The following is a 17,892-nucleotide window of genomic DNA, read 5'->3' as shown; positions in this document are numbered from 1 at the left end:
ATTATTCCTTAGAATAATAGCAGTTATTCCTATTATTAATCAATTGATCTGATAACATGTCTGTTCTGCAGATGTTTTATTTTATTGCTTAATTGTTTTGTATACAGTATTAGAAATACATGAAAAAATACAAATAAACAAATAATTAATTTTCCTTTTTAAATAGGAATAAATATTTTTTGCATAAAATGAAACAATACCATCCCAGGGATGCATTTGCGGATAAAGAATTACTTCTAACAACAACAAGAGAAACATTCAGCATCTTCTGCTTGATTTAACATTAACAGAACCGATTTGTTGATATTAGTAACTCAGTAGTAAAATGTGCTTAATATGAAATTTTCTTACAAAGTCTTAATCAGTTAATGACTACTAAATCATTTGATTATTATTTCAGTAATCAATTAATCACAATTAATCTGATTAGCCGTTTCAGTGCTGATATTTTTGGATTACTAATTGGATAGCTAAATGTGTTTAATGGAAGATGTTTTGTCACAGATTTTGCACCAGGTGAAGGTAAAGTTCTTTCACTTAAGGAGTTCTGGGTAGAAAACATTTCCAAAGTTTTTGTTATTATTTTATATGAAATATATACAAATATTTTGTACAGTTTTGGCTTAATTACTGCTCTGTGTATGTTGTTCTTTCAGTAAATTATCTTTTTTGAGTTTGTGTACTCCAGTTAACGATTAATCGTAAACTTAAATTTAATGATCATGTAAATAACCTATTAATCCGATTAATTGCTTCCGACTTGTCACAGACTGAAGTTTCTGCCTTCTTATCACCACATTACTCCTTATTTGTGTTTTGTGGGTGCGTCTGTCATGCTTGTCTTGCTTGTCGTCTCCTGCAGCGTTGCTGCTCTTTATCGTCCAGGAATACCAACGAACTTTGATGTCGTAGCAAAACACAGCAGTGCATCCATCAGCCCAGTGAGCCTGCCTCAGATTTGTTGAGTTCCGAGTCTTGTTTTCTGCAGAAACTCCAAATAATGCAACAAACTTACATTTTTACCCCCTCCCACACACGCACGCACACACACACACACACGTATACACTCTGAACATTAACCCAGGTTGAAGCCACATTTGTCACACTGCTGCACAGAGGAGTTTTCTGATTAGAAGCCCAGCCGAGGCAATTTCCCGTGTGGAGGGAATCCGGCTAATCTCAGCGCTGGGGATCCAGCTTTAAACGTGTTGATCTGGCACTCTACATAAATTCTGCAGCAGCCCAGCCGCATTTCAAAGTGTCTCTGAACTTCTCTTAAGGAGTCAGCTTAGGGAGTCTGTCAGAGGGGAAAAAATCATTTCAGAGCCGCTGGATCAAGCACAACACATTACCTACTGGGCTTCAGATCTCAGAATGGTGGGATGTGGTCCAGAGGAGGCAATATGTTGTTTTCCTCTGTGTTAGAGGATGTCTTCCTCCCTCCTCTTCCTTCCTTGGAAGCCTGTTGGTGTTTGGAAATGCTGCAATCCATCTTTCCTTTATAGTTGCTCCTCTTTGTCTGTTTGTTTCTTTCCTCCTGGAGGGCTCAGGATGTGAGAGCGGAGTCCTGATTGTTTTACTTCTCCCCTCTTTCTCAAATTTCCTTCATCACTTCCTTTGAAAATTGAATTTCTCGACAGTTCATTTCCATCTATTTTCTTAACATGTGATGTTCTGTTTTAGTTTATTTTGTTACATATTTTCACCAATATATTTCTGCAACCTGCTGGTTGACTCAGGTCCAGTCACCATCTGCACTGCAAAAACACAAATATTCTTGTCCAGTTTCTACTATTTTAAGTGTATGATAGTACACTTAAAATACGATAAAACTTACATAAAGTAACTTTTTCAGCTCAGTATAGTTGTTTTAAGTCAATAATTTCTTAATATTGTAGAAAAAGTTTTGTTCCATTAGCAGATTGTTTCACTTACAGTCTGTTTATCAATATTAAAGAATTATTGAGTTAAAACAAGTGCCTATACTTTGCTGATTAATTATTTGTAAGTCAGTTTTGTCTTATTCCAAGTGTATTTCATTAATACAAGATAAAAATACTTGGTAAAATTTTGTGTTTTTGCATTGTAAAAACACAAATCAGCTCTGAATCAGCTCTAAATTGGGTCTCTATGGTGCTAGCTTTATGTAGCTTTATGTGACATGTTTGTATGAATTAGTTTTAGATATTTGCACTACAGATTCAAACCTTTTTTGCAGTGTGGCTTTTAAAAAACAAGACTTAATGATTTAAAGCATTAAAAAAAGAAATCTGATGTTTTTCTCATGTAAAAACATATGAAGGTAGCAAGTAATATAATTAAATATAATTAGCTGCAACCAAAATATGCAGCCAATTCAATCTGATCATATTTATTCCAATTGTAAATATTGGAGTTCTGTCTAAAGACGCATTTTATCCGTTGATATTTATATGAAGTTTGTGCATCAGGGTCTGTAAAAGTCCTTTGATCTGGTCATATGCATGTATATTGAAATAAACTAACCTACTTAATGTTGCACCATGGTCACAGTTATGAAGTTGGACTCGTTGATATTTTTTGTCAGTCGATGTATTGTGCAAGAGTTGATTAAACACAAGAAAGTGAAGAAATAAAACATTTCACCCTTAAAAAAAATTGTGCTTCAGTTCCACTTTTCAAACTTTCTAAATCACTGTCAGCGTAAAATGATTTTTTTTGGCTCAAATGAATTTATTTGGCGATTTAAAAAACAGTCGATTGAGTCTCAAACTGATTTGAAGTAACTAAAAACTAATTTGCTATCGCAGTGAAATTCTTTTCATTATCAGACAAATCAAGTCTGCTGTCATTATTATGAGGGGAATAAATGAGTTAATTATGTGTTTAGGCTTGTATTCAGCAGTGGGGGAGATAGTTAACCTGCCCGTCAGTCCCAAGGGAGTCGAGCAATTAGGACAGATTGCCAGATGGAGGAGACTGAATGAGCAAAGAAAGAGACAGAAAGCAATCCGTCAGACAATCTGCTCATCATTTCAGAGACCAGTTTCTAACTTGTGCTCATAATTCTTTGTATTTACAAGCATTATGTTAGCAGTTGAGCAATGTGAAAAGTGAAATCTTATGTGTCGTTGAACATGGTATGTCTATAGGTTTTTACAAAACATGTACTGTACATATTTTGCATAAAATCATTCTGAGATAGTGAGATTTTACGCTGGTTAGTTCTGACTATTTTGAGCTGATTAAAGGCGTCTTGTCACTGTAAATTCAAATAAGCTGCCGCTGGCCACGCCCCCACAAATCAACGTTTACACTCACACATGAAAATAACTGCAAATAGAAGCACAATTATATAACCATTCAAATTTAAAAAGCAGAAGTTGAGGCTCCTGCACAACCAACAAAAATGCAGCAGGTGGTTTCTGCAACATAATTTTGCAGGAGCCATTATACAGCAGTTAAACCAACTGGCCAAACGTGCTGAAGCTCAGTTTGGGTCGCCATGAATCGGGCAGAACTCCGCTGGGGTTGCTAGGTAACGGTGCAGTTACCTCACAATCAATAGGTTTTTGAAGTGACTCACTTTCCAGACACCCAACTACGTGAACTTATTGTCAAAAAAGCAGCTTTCTTAAGCATTTTTACTGTTTTTAGAATCAATAGAAATCTAAATGGAAGTAAAAAACACATGTGAATTTCGCACTATAGGTTCCCTTCAAAGTAAAGGTAGCCATAAAAAAGGCCGAAATTAAGATCTTTAGTTTCGTTAGTATGTTGGGTTTGAGCCAAATATGCAAATATCTTTCAAATAAATGATTATTTAAATTATATTTCACAAGAAGAGCATTTTTTTCATTTAATTTTTGTCATGTCTGCAACATTTCTCCAACACACCTTAATGTAACAAATGGATTGTTTCCACGCCTCTTCTTCCTAATAAGGGAATTTAACCATTTGACTCAGATCTCTTACAGAACAAACGCATCTAAAAGTGATGCATTGTTTAATATTAAGAGGAGGAGTCATATTTGAAGCTTATTTAATGATTTAGTTTTTGTTACAGGAATATTTAATGTGTCTGAACATGTGTGTGGGTTTCCAGTCTTTTCCAGGTAACTCTAACGCAGACAGCGTGGTTCAGTACAAGCTGCAGCAGCCTGCAGTCGCTCGCTTCCTGCGCCTCATTCCCCTGGACTGGAATCCCGCCGGGCGGATCGGACTGCGCCTGGAGGCCTACGGATGTCCTTACAGTGAGTCTCAAACCATCTCGACTTCATTTACTGCAATATTCAGCAGCTCAGTGATCAGAATTAGCATCTCTTTTTAATCAGTCTATTCCTGCTGGGCTTTCTGCAAAAAAAATCTTCACTACATGCACATGCAAATACATTTATTTAAAAAATGGCACATATCAGGTTTTATTGTTATTCATATGCATGTTAAATGAGTATTTCTGAAGGTTTTCACCTTTTTGTATAAAATATGAGTCAAACAGGAGCAGTTTACCCCCCTAAGGTTTGATTTGAACAGAAGTATGAGGGAAACCAGCTTTTATGACACTACAACCCGATGCTGAACATAAAGTTACTTCACTGAGCCTTTAATCCTGCTTTGTAGTAAAAGCCCCAGGTTTATGTCTGCTGCCAAGCACTCAACTCGAGGTGATGTTCCTCTCTGTCACCTGCTGAACGGCGGAGAGAATTGCACCTGCAGGGGGGAGAGTGAGACTTCATGCTGACACTGTCGCGCTGCCTGGTGAATTTCACTGGAAAGCTGCAGTATTTATCTGCAGATGCATGCTTTGTTTTTCCTAGAAGGTGTTAAAAAATATTTTAAAAAGGGCTAAAAGTTACTACATTTTATTTATATAAAATTTTGGAATGTTTCTAATGTTTGCATGTAGATAGTACAATGCTGAAGCAGTCTTTTTAATCTCTTCTTAGACCTATCACTTAATTTTTTATTTTTTTATGAATATACTCTGATAAAAATATTCATCCACTCTAGATAAAATTTTTGCTCAGTTCAGTTTTTTAATTTGCCTGTTTGATAATTAAATGCGACCTCAATGAGATTTCTGTGTGAACAGAAACATTCGCTTATTATTCTCTTAATAATAAGCGAATACTTATTACGTTGCAGTTTTGCTTGTCAGTTACTTTTCTCTCATTTCAAAGGTCTTTGTACGAGAAATTACACCTAAATGTTGTTTTTGCAGTGCACGTAAATAATTCCTTAAGACTAATTTAAAATATTTACCGGCTCCATGAACAGATCATCTCATCTATTACAAAACATTTTTCCATGTTTTATGTGAAGAAACTTTACACTGGAACTGTATTGGTTGCTAGGTGACGGGCCGGGCTTGGCTGGCGTTGCTAAGTAACGGCGCGGTGACCGTTGATGGAGCTGGAAATTTTTCATCAATATCAAGGAATTATTGACTTCAACAAACTCCTGAGTTACTTGAATGAGGCAGGCATGCTTGTCTTATATGTTTACACAAGAATCTAGATGATAAATACTTGGTCAGATTTGAAGGTTTTGCAGTGTAGGTCAGTAATTCCTTAAGATTAAAATAAAAATCACTAGTTCCACTGGCAGATTATTTCATGCATAACAAGACATGTAATAAATGAAATACTCTGCCATTTGAACAGGGACTTTTCATCAATATTAATTATTTAATTACTGACTTCAAACTAGCTCCCATATTTGGCTGAAATGTTGCTTGTAAGTTAGTTTTGTCTTATTTCAAGTGCACTAAAAACAAGACCAAATATTTTGTGTTTTTACAGTGCACAGACTGAGATTCAGCTAAAAAACGCTTGTTGCTTTGAATAATTACAGGGTTGGGCCTTACTGTGGTTGAATAAAACATAAAAACATTGTCTAGGAGCTAGATGAACATGTGCGGTTGTACATAAAGGAAGCTGGAAACAGCGTTTTCAGCTCCACACAAAGGATGAGTCGGGCGGTCAGAGCTGCTCTGTAATCAGCAGGAAATGTACTGTACAGTGCAATAAGCACATTACTGCAAGCTAAGTGAGGTCAAAGACTTGCCAACTTCATTAAAAAAGAGAAAGGGAAATTAGTTGTACAACTGAAGAGAAAACTGATGCTGAGCTCAGCAGGTGCTCTTTTTAACTGCAGTCCATTCTTTCCCATCTACAGCGTTCATCTCGCCTCAGTCTAAATCCCCAGCCGGCGGAGGACTCCGGCAGAGAAAGTGCTTGATAAACAGAAAACATATTTGTAACCCAGTAACAAGCTGAACTCACTGCAAGCGTAAAGGCTGAGGATCACAACTGAAAATGCTTCTGTCTTATTTTTATTTTCAGCCTCAGATGTGATGGGCTTCGACGGCGGCAGCAGCCTGATGTACCGGCCGGGTCCGATGCCGAGGCAGGGGTTGAAACAGATCATCTCCCTGAAGTTCAAAACTCTGAGGAACTCCGGGACGCTGCTGCACGCCGAAGGACGGGAAGGGTCAGGCCTCAGCCTGCAGCTGGAGAGGGGGAAGCTGCAGCTGCTGCTCAGAGGAGGTGAAACACTTGATATTAGTGCTGGGAATGTAAGGTTTATTTGTTTTTGCTGCACAATTATTGAATAAATTAACATATAAGCTTAACAGGTAAGATATTTATTGTTTTAATCTGTTATTTAGGTCAGCAATTACCAAACTTTTTTATGTCACAAACCCGCAAACAGCATTAGCTTCTGACTGGGATCCCCCTTAACAAAAACCCAAAGATAATGCTGCAAAATATGTAAAAAAAAAAATAAACTTTTGGAGTGTTTTTTTATACTTTTATCCACTATTAAATTATTTCTTTCTTTTAGCATAAATGCTGCCTCATACTTTCCAGTTTTAGAGTCTCTTGAATTGCTAGGCTTTTTTCAACAGTCCTTCTGTCTTTTTTCTTCTCAGAAACGTTTTCATTTCATGCTTGCTTGCTATGTTAGCTATGCTAGCTTGACTGGCAGGTAATCAGAAAAAGAAGCCAAGAAAATAACATTTTGAATGTACATTTTATAAAAGTAATTGAAAAACATGGCAGAGTTTATGAAAGAAAAACAGTAAAAAAAAAAAGTATTATTTAAAGAATGTTGTAAATATTTTACAGTACTTTCCAGACTATGTATGTCTGACTGCTGTATAATTTATATACGTTTTTTCCTCTTCATAATAATTGTTTGACATATGCAACTATCTCTGTGGTGACTTATAGTCCAGAAAATACATGACTATTTATGACAAAAATAAGCAAAAAAATGCAGTCGGAACAGAATATACTTTAACATTCTTGGTGGCTAATTAGCGACCAACGCATCAGCTGCTCAGACAAACAGAATGCAGTGAGACGGCCAGAGCTCTTCAGGTGTTCTCGTTTGACTGACGGCTCTCTGTGGTGATTGGTCGGTTTGACACCACAGGAATCCAATTAGCAGCCAGACCATCTGAGCAGAAAGTAATCAGGTTGTTAACACCTGAAAAGAAACCAGAGAAACAGAGAGGAGGGAATAAAGGCAGAGAACATGAAGCAGTTTTCCTCCTGACAAAGATTTCCTCTGTGTGTTGTTGGGTTTGCCCATACAGAAACAAAGACAGAATCAGCAATTTGGGATTGTCATGCTCAGCACTTTTTTCTGTCTATCATGCCAACATATTAGACATTTTATAACTAAGAATTAAAACATAATGGCCCATATAAAGTACTTGACCAGCAAGGACTACAGTGAGATGGGTTAGAACTGGGGATGAAAACAATTAATCCACTTACGATTGTTGATTAATAGTTTATTAGATTGAAATGAGTTTAATTTGATTATGTAATAACATCCACTTAAGAGCTTCTTTCAATGTTGTAGTTTGACCACCATCCAGTAGAGGGCATCGCTGGTCATCCTTGAGTGGAGCCAGTTCCTACAGAAATAAAGGTGGTGGGACCAAACCAGAACAGGAAAGAGAAACGGTCCAAACAGATTCTGATGTGGAATGAAAAGTAAACTTTAGGTGGTTCTGTTTTGGAATATAAATTTTGACTTACTGATCTGGTTGACAGGTAAGATCCTTGCTATGAAAGCAAGGATGCAATAATAACAGAAAAGCAAAATAGAAAAAAAAAACATGCCAATAAGCAAGGTTGATTTTGAGGGATGCCGATAGTTAAAACACTTCCTGAAGTGAAATTTTAGCATTAATTCAGGAGCAACTAAAGAAAGCACTTCTGTGAGAATATCTCTCTGTTAATGAGAAATAAAGTATTTCACATATTTTATTCTTTTCAGTGGTAACACGACAGAATATAAAACAGCTAACACATAAAATTTAATGATTTTTTTTCTAATTTAGCAAATTTAGAAAAATTAAACGCTTCTTGTTATGAAGAAATGGTTGGTCTTCTTGAAATAAAAGAAAACTCATCTGTAAAGATAGTGGATATACATCCTAAAAGACTTACAAGCCACACTTTTCAGATTTTTGTTTGCATAGTTTTCTTACAAAATAGCATTTATGCGCTACAACCAGATAAAACCCAATATTTCACTCTAAAGTTTGAGGTTATAGTAGCTAAAGAAGTGCTATATGAATAATTTAGCAAGATGCTGAAAAAAATCTTGCTAAAGGTAAATGAATATTTACCTGATCCAGGAAGAATCTGGACTTTCAGGTTCAGATTAAGATCAAATAGATTCAGGCATGTGCTATAAAAATACAGTTTGTGTTTGTATAAGAAACCAAAATAAAACAAGCTGAAAACCTTTAAAATGTAAGTATATAAAAGAAGAAAACTTCAAAAGTGAAACTGTAAAAAAAGAAAAGAAAACAGCTTGTGCTCTTTTGAATCATCAGCAGAAAACAGTTTATCCATGAAAGGCAGATCTATTGTTTGATTCATCGTCACAGAGGTCCGTGAAAAAAGCAGGATGAGATCCTGTGATGTATTTTTTAGAGAGAGTTACTGCCAGCCAGCTCACATGCTGGCCTCTGATTGGTTAATTCCCGGCTCTCTCTTGGCGGCTGCATCGCCGTCTCGTCGCTGCCATGATGGATGGTTCTGGTTCGTGGCACCATGTGTTACGTCTGGACTCATCAAGACTTTCTGCTCTGCTTGTAGTCTGTACAACACCGTTTGTTTGTATGAGAGGCGGACATTTTGAGTTTAAACCAGTTTCCAACTGGCATTAACATTCATTTTCATCTTCCAAGGGTTTCTCAGTTTCTTCATTTTTTTATTTTTTTTAATTTTATACATTTTCAAGCGCTGTGGAGCATCTAAAAAGACATAAAAGTTTCTAAACAAAGATTCTGACATTGTGGAAATAACTAATTTATGTCACCTTGAGCGCTCTCTGTCAAACCTTCATCCCCTGCATCTGTGTCACCTTTAAAAAAAAATGACCCAAGTACTTTTTTGGAAAGTCTCTGTTTCTGTAACGAGTAGATCACCTTGGAAAACTGTCCAATTAGGAAGATGAACTGCACAGCCTTGGGATGAAAAATAGATTTTTCTACATCCATCTATTAGAGTTAGAAAATAATTACCAGAAAAATAAACGTTCAAGTTTTGGCCCATCCAACGAACAAAAGAACATTTTGTCTTTTGTGGGTTTTTATTCAGTCGGCTCTTTTTTACCTTGTCCAGAAATTAAAAAATATTCATCTGGCAGCAAAACTTTGAGAGGTCAACTCTCATATTAAACATTAAACTCTGGAGTGTTTCTTCTTTTAAATGGTTTCCTGATGTTACATTTTAGGCTTATTATTTCTTTTCACATATCTAAATATTTAAAACAGATGGTTCAGGATGGAGGAAAGTTTTCCTCTGATTTATTTTAAGCTGTTTTTTCCTTTTTTCAGCTTTACATTGAAAATAAACGTAATAAAATATCGACTTTATTCTTGTACATTGTTCTCATAATGTTCTGACATTTTTCTTGTATTATTTTATTTAATTTCCCTTTGAGATCAATAAAATATTTTTCAATTTGGATCAAATTTTGACTTAATTCTCGTACTATTTTCTTACAATACAATTAATTTTTCTTGTAATATTATGACGTAAATCTTATAATATTTCTTTCTATCATGCGACTTTATTCATCTAATTTTGTGACTTTATTATTTTAATATTTGGATCTAATTCTCTTTTCTCATTTTCTCGCAATTTTGACTTTTTTCTTGAAATATTTCAACTTATGATAGTCCACTTTTATTCTTGTTTTTTTTTCTCACAATATTATGACTTTTTTCTCATAATCACTTTTTCCTTTAAACATTTATTTATTTTTGTAATATTTGACCTAATTCTTTTACCATTTTTTTCTCACATTACATTTTTCTTGTAACATTATAACTATAATCGTGTGATGTTATTCCCGTAATATAACTTTTCTCGCAATATAACATTATTCTTCTATTTTTATGATGTTTTCTTGTGTCATTACAGATTTATTCTCATATTATTTTGATTTGCTATTGTACGACTTTATTCTTGTAACATTGTGACTTTATTTTCCGATGCTTATTTCTTGGGTTTTCTTCTCTCATTGCTTCTCAGAAGCAGCTTTAAGCTTTTTGTATATTTTTCAGCTCTCTGCTTTATATCCTGCTTTATTTATGGCCTGTTTTACCGTTTTGCTCATAATTCAGGTCGTCTGCTGACCCTGAGTTCATGCCTGCTGTTCTCTGCAGCGCCAGCACATCCAGGCCTCTTTTCTCCTCCCACCGTTCACTTCAGATCTCGCTCCTCACTTTATGAGGCAACACTGAGCAACAGCCCAGAAACTGCCAACATGATGCTGAATAACGGCGGCACCAAGAGCTGCAATTAGAAACTTCAGAGCTGATTCATTTGGAGCACAAGCAAATACCTCGCAGAGCTTGTCTGTCATCTGAAGTTATCTCCCTCGTAAACTAAATTTTTGGTTCATTTGTTCGTTTTGAGCTTTAGGACATATATTGTAATTATTATTACTCAGCCTTGTCAAGCCAAATCTGATTCTTCTTTTGTAAAAAAGACGTGAGTCCCTTCTATCGGGGAATAAAAAGAAACAGATCCAGCTGCAAGCCTCGCGTTATGTGATCTGAATTGAATCGTTACAGGCCGTCTTTGACGGAGGTTGAGCTTTACGAGAGTCAGCCGGTGAAACGATGTAACACCAAGCGGTTTTCCCAATAAGAGCGATCAGATTTAGAGGCGTTTTAATAGGAAGGCAGAAGAGATACGATGAAGCGATTTTCCCTGGAGGTCAGGCGCAGAATGATAAAACAAACAGCGCAGTCAATCCTAATGTCCTTCAGATCACCATTCAATCTGAAAAGCATTTATACTTTCACTTAATCCAGCATTGAGTTTTCAAAGGAAGACAGGAATGATCTTGAGTCCTGCGCTTTCTGAAGGACTTTGTCAGGAAATAAAGGCATTTCAAAAAATAACATCTTTATTAATTAAAATGATTTTCATTGTTCGTTTTCATCTAAAAGCCTCAATTACATATGTTTTTGTTTGTTTAAGGATCCCAGTTAGTCTCCACCATAGCAGAATCCACACCAGATATGACTATGAGAATCCTTTACAAACATTCCTAAAAACACACAAGGTATTTCTTAAGACACAAGCAAAAAGAAACATTGTCAGTTTCTGTCTGTTTATTTAGTGGGGATTTTTTTTTTGTCATGATACAGGACTAATATCTTTTATAATTTTTATAAAATGTCTTAAACTTGATCTTGTAAAATCTACAGAAACCCTGGTTCTGTCGAATATGTAGACATACTCAGAACATATCAAAGTACTTCTTCAATAAATGTTAAATGTATATTTTGTTGTGTTAATGACAATCAGTTCTTCTACAGAGTGATTGATGAATCACTCTGCAGTGATTGAATCGGGGCACACCGATTCCAATTTTGGCCAAGAGTTAAAAATTTATGTGAACAGACTGTCAACTTAAACAAATATGTATATTGTGTGATTTAAAAGTGTTTATTTATATACTTTATGTTTGATGATAAACTCTAAATCCTTGTTACTGAACACCTCTTTGCCATCACCCTAATTTTTAGCTTCATCCACAGATTTTGCATCCGGTTAAAACAAACAAATGGGCCAGACCTAAAACTACGATATGCACTGAACAGAACATAACCGGTTTTCAGAAGCATTAGAACAGATTTATTTGATTTTTATTTGTTCTTGCATAACTCTGCATGTAAGTGTTATAATCCTGTTTACATATGGCTCATTTGAGTTGAAGATTCCACTGAATTACTATAGTTTGGTTGATTTTCTGCTTCACCAATCAGGACTTTTCAAAATGAGTTAAATCTGCTGAATTTTGACATCTGAAAAAGCTCCCAGCATTCATAATCAGTGTTATCATTAGGGAAATTTTCTCAGTTTGAACATTTAATATGTGAGCTTGATCTCTGTCTTTTCCTCCACTTATGAAGTAATCACATCATTTATTTGATGAAACATCCATCCACTGAGGTCTCCCTCTTTACAACCTGCAGCATATTAATTGTCCTATTAATCAATGCCAGAGAAGATATCCAATTTGTTTTGTCTTTCCTCTCATATTGATTGCTTTTGTCTCTTTCTGCTCATCCGCACCGAAATCAAATAAATCATCACAATAGCTGCACTGACAGTACAGACGTTCCTCTCTATCATGAGGTGAAAATCATAACTTTCTCTGTCTGGATGAAGTTGTTTTTCTGAGGAAAATCTATCCTCTCCTGGAATGAGCTCAAATATCAAAGGTACATTTGTCCGTCATCCTTCGAGCTGCCGACTCGTCTCTTTCTCTCTCTGTCTTCTCCATCTCTGATGTTGGCATTGCCTCCCCCCAGAAGAATGCACTATGCATTTTTAATGCGCCTTCTCACCAGTTTCTTCTCTCAGCAGAACCGCAAAGTTTTCTCTCACGTCCCAAGTGGAGATGCACTTATTAGGACCGGCTGCTTCTCATTCATCATTAATGATGTCTCACCATGTTCCTTTCTATTCACGGGTTCCAGACAAGTATGCAGATGTACTTAAGGGCTTCTAATGAGACGGCCTTGCACTGACCCTCCCTGCTATAAGCGGAGAAAAGAAGAGGTTTTTTAATTTCCCTTAAAGGATTTTTCTGTTGCTCTGACTTCAGGTCAGATTGTCAGAAAGCAGCAGATAAACAGATCAAATAATGAGGATGAAAATAAACATGGAGGTCAGGCAACGGAGCAGCCAGCCGTCAGGTCAAACATACGTAAAAGGAACAGAGGATAAAAACTACACATCTAAACAACAAACCTGGATGAAAACCTAAAAAAAACAAACATATGTGCTCTGTTTTTTCCAGTCACCTCTTCGTCCTCTGAGCCCCGTCGGCTGACGTCCCTCGGCAGCCTGCTGGATGACCAGCACTGGCACCTCGTCATCCTGAGACAGAGAAACTCCCAACTCAACCTCACTGTGGACAAACACACGCAAACGGTCCAAACCGCTGAAGAATTCAGCCTCTGGGACGTTAAACTGGTGTGTAAGAGCCAGGAAACATCCACATGAACCTGATTTAAACTCATTTAATCCACATTATGTTCAGCTGATTGTAGGAGCGTCGCAGAATCCAGGCGCCGCCAGGAAAAACTTTCTAGGCTGCCTGGAAAACCTGATGTACAACGGTGTTAACGTAACAGAACTAGCTAAAAACAATGACCAGCAGGTTAGCATCAAGGTAAGTAAAGTCTACATTTATTTATTTAAAACAAACAAACAATGAAACTGAAGGTTACATATCAAGTCCAGTCGCTGCTGCAGAGGATCTTGTTCATGTTTGTTCTGTGTTTATTTTACCTTTTTGCTTAAACCAAAAATCTTGAAGATTTATTAACCCTACTGTCACAACATTAAAAAAAAATACTCCATTAAGTATTTGCTGAGTGTTACAAAGTTAGTCAAATTTGCTGACAACTTCACTGCAAATAACACAAAATAATACCACGAATATTTGGTGAAATAATCTGCCAGTGCAACAAGTACTTTTTATCAATATTAAGGAAATATTGACTTAAAACAAGCTCTTATTTCTTGCAAGTAGAGCTGTAACGATTCCTTGAATGATTCAAGTACCTCAATTATTAAAATTCCTCAAGGAAAATGACCTGCCTTGAAGCTTAAAATATCTTTTATTATTTAGAACGCCATGTTCCAACTCTGTGATTATTTGTGTTGCGCAACGCTGATGAGTTGTTGACAAAAGCTAAGTGCTACTAGCATAATGTACAAGTTTTACATTCGGTCCTAAATTAATAATTTACAACAACCCTACTTGTAAGTTAGTTTTGTCTTATTTCAAGTGCACTAAGATATTTGCACTTGAATTTAGACAAAAATGACTTGATAAGATTTTGTTTTTGCAGTGGTTTATCCAGATCATCTGTTGTGAGGCGGACACATCACATATAAACCATCTGCAGAGGCAGCTTTGATGTTCATCTCCTCAACTCCCTCAGCGCTGAGCTTTCATATCAGACAGTGAAGGAAGAAAGAATCAATCGCAGCAGCCGAACCTTCTGAAAATAAATAATACAGGCTGAAAATGACTCTTCACAGTCAGCGCATGAAACGAGGTCTCTGTATTCCTTCACTTGTTCTCAGTTTAAAAAAAACTCGACATCAACGGATTTCCAGATATTTTCAGGAACAACTGCGCTCTGTTAAACATTTGAGCTGCATCTCACTTCAGATTTTGAACTTAAATGTTTGTCCTTTCAAAAGACTCACCGCAGTAAGTTGGATTAACTTTTTCAAATCTCCAAGAGCTGAACAAATTAAGATTTTTAAGTTGGCGCGGCAATGAGGTAGTTTCTGGACTGTAGCCAAATTAGTATATTTTGCAAAACAGCAATGGAAACACTTTCTTCATATCACACAAGTCACATGATCAAAAACCGGATGTTACTATTGGCCAAAAAGACGGAAGAAGAAACAGGAAGTGGTAGGAGGATGATGTAACAACATGATTTTTAGTGACTTGAACAAACTTATTAACGTCTAATTTCTTATTTTATGGAAACATTACAATTGCGAGATTGGGATTTTTCAACATTAGTGGAATGTAGACAAAGTTTTGCACACATTTGTGATGAAAACGCAGGTACAAGCAAGAATCATTCAAGTTTATTAGTTCAAACCCAGAAATGTACCATGTCCATTCCAGTGGACATGAGCTACCAGAACTTAAAAAAACAACTCGTCTCATAGTTAAATCAACTTTATTAACTAATTTCTGAGTTAATATCAGAATTTTCCTGTTGACTTTACGTGCATTTCCAAGACATTACTTTCACTTTCAAGTTAAACCACCATCAAATGTTTTACAGTGCAGCTGTTAGCTGGTTCAAACTTTCTGTGTCAATGTTAGAAAAACAAGGAGCAGCAGCAGCAGTAAGTGTGAGCTGCTTTTCCTTTCAAAGTGCAGAACAGCATTAGTCCTGACAGAATCTGTTGCTCTCTCAGTGATGGTGTGTTAACTCAGTTACTGCCTAATTTAAAACACGCCTCTAATGCAGAACCCTCATAAGTCCTAGCATGCAGAAGTGCATGCCGTTCTGCAGTTTTAGTGTGGGGTGAGGAGCATCGCCGGATTTTTATGGTCCAATTTTTACTTTATATTTTGCCGTGATGATGCATTCTGCAGCACACGCGTCCATATATCACTTTTAACAGCTCTACAAAGGGCTTTTAGATGTCATCTCTGTTTCCAGAGCATTATAAAGATAGCCGGGTGATATTCCCAGCAGAACGCCGGCGCAGTAATATATTACCGCTGCAGCTTTAGCGGCGGCTGCTGTGTCATTATGCCTCAGAACAATGGACTGCAATGAAGCGACAGCCGAGTCCACACACTCCGCCCCGCCGCCAATGAGACGTTTCAGTTTGTGCTTCTGTTCTCAAGGAGACTCGCTGATGAGACACGCCCCCTGCAGCTTGTTAGTATTCATGTTTTCTGTTGTTTTATCCTTTAGTAATCAGTTTTTATTCTTTATTGTCAGGGCAACGTGACCTTTTCTTGTGCCGAGCCAGTTGACGTTGCCGCGACGTTCCCGGGACCCCACAGCTTCCTCTGGGTGCCGTGGACGATGCCATCCGCGTCATCAGGGATGTCCGTAGGGTTTCAGTTCAGGACGTGGAACAAGGCCGGGCTTCTGCTCACCTTTGACCTCCCCAGGCAAGGAGGCGAGGTGTGGCTGTACCTGGCAGAGGCGAGTCTTCGCCTGCAGATCCAGAGAGGAGGCAGAGCGCTGCTGGAGCTCAGCGCCGGTCAGTCTGCAGGATTCAGCAACTTTTTCACATTTTGTCACTTTACAGCTGCAAACGTCCATGTGTTTCCTCCTCTCAGGCCATTGGACTGCACTGTAAAAACACAAAATATCACTTAATATCTCAGTTTTAAAAAAGTAAAATTCAGGCAGCTGTCAGGAAGATACTCTAAAGTCAGGACTCGCTTTCCTTTCAAAAAGTGAATCAAGACTCTTTTTATTAGCAAGTTCTGCTAAGTTGTGGAAAACTTAATGAATGACCTGCAAATTTCACTTTTTACACATAAACTGCAAAAACTAGTGAAAATGTCTTGGTTCATTTGAAATAACAGAAAACTAACTTACAAGTAATTTCTCATTAAGAGAGAATAATAATTCTTTCTGAATAATTCAGTAAATTTGATGAAAATGTGCTCGTTTCACTGGCAGATCTTTTCTCAAAAATAATCTGCGAATCAATAAAGTACATTTTCATCAATATTAAGGAATTATTTACTTAAATCAAGCTAATTTTTTGCTGAAAAGTTAGTTTTGTCTTATTTCTCCGATATTTGCAGGATAAACTAGGGGGGTTTAATCTGGGGTGAGGTTTTGTGTTCTTCCATTTAAACCTTGCGTATTTTCCCTAGGATCTGGGTTGAATGATGGTCAGTGGCATTCGGTGGATCTGACCTCCAAGCCCGGCCGCCTCACCGTCTCTGTGGACAAACAGGAAACTGGCGTTGCTCACGCTTCCCCCTCGTTTCCTGTCTCGGTGTCGAACAAGATCTTCTTTGGAGGTAAATGTGAAACACTGCGGCAACCGACCAAACCCAAACCGGAATCCTGCTGCTGTTTATATTTCACTCTTAACAAATTCAGGCTCATATTTCTGATGTTCCTTACAACAGAGTAGAATTGAGTTCACCATTAGATTGTATTCAGGTAAGTAAAACACAAATGGAAACATTCATATTCACATACAAAGATAAAAATAAAGAAGACGCTACAGCAAAGGAAAAGTTACCAAATAAGAAATGTTTTAGTTTTTCCTTTCTAAATTATTATAGCAGAGATGGTTATCAACACAGATATAAATATAGCAAGTTAAATAATCTACATTTTCCTGAAATGTGATGCGCATCTTCTTACATATGTTAAATAAAAGAAAACATAATTAACAATTTGTACTGTTTTCATTTGTCCTCTATGTGTTTTATTAAGCTTTTGAAAAAAGTTTTTTACATCTGACTTAAAATGTTAAGTATTAGCATATTCTTTTGTCTGTCAAATTGTAATCATACTTATTTTTTCCTTTTCGTTTTTTGTACATTTTGAAGTATTTCCTTTGAGACGAAACACATTAAGCTGCCAATGAACTTAAAACATTTAATAATATGCTGTAAAGAGAATGGATGAACACACTGCTGAATCAATTACAAACAATATTTTACTATATTTCAAAATGATTTGTTGCTTTTAATTTAAACAAATTGTTCATTGTTTAACACAATACTCCAGGAGTAAATCTTTAAAAAAGAAAAACAAAAGCTAGAACTAGCTTAGCATCATTACCAAAGGCTAATCTGTATCCAATATGAACCCACAGGCTTCAT

General features: G+C 36.6%; 1 protein-coding gene across 6 annotated transcripts in view; it reads left to right on the top strand.

The window, feature by feature from the left end:
• Positions 1 to 17,892, top strand: part of LOC129355730 (contactin-associated protein-like 4) — a 164,629-nt gene that overhangs the window by 85,313 nt on the left and 61,424 nt on the right. For all 6 annotated transcript variants that reach the window (XM_055025333.1, XM_055025331.1, XM_055025330.1 and 3 more), the window contains 6 exons: positions 4,085 to 4,232; positions 6,324 to 6,527; positions 13,336 to 13,511; positions 13,579 to 13,710; positions 16,031 to 16,298; positions 16,927 to 17,076. In XM_055025333.1, coding sequence (XP_054881308.1) covers positions 4,085 to 4,232; positions 6,324 to 6,527; positions 13,336 to 13,511; positions 13,579 to 13,710; positions 16,031 to 16,298; positions 16,927 to 17,076 — 1,078 coding nt within the window. The remainder of the gene's footprint in view (positions 1 to 4,084; positions 4,233 to 6,323; positions 6,528 to 13,335; positions 13,512 to 13,578; positions 13,711 to 16,030; positions 16,299 to 16,926; positions 17,077 to 17,892) is intronic.

The sequence above is a fragment of the Poeciliopsis prolifica genome, unplaced genomic scaffold, assembly GCF_027474105.1.
Source record: "Poeciliopsis prolifica strain line A6 unplaced genomic scaffold, Auburn_PproV2 SCAFFOLD143, whole genome shotgun sequence".
Classification (NCBI taxonomy): Eukaryota; Metazoa; Chordata; class Actinopteri; order Cyprinodontiformes; family Poeciliidae; genus Poeciliopsis; species Poeciliopsis prolifica.
Note: the sequence above shows the minus strand (reverse complement) of the source record. Positions and strands in the feature narration are given on the sequence as shown.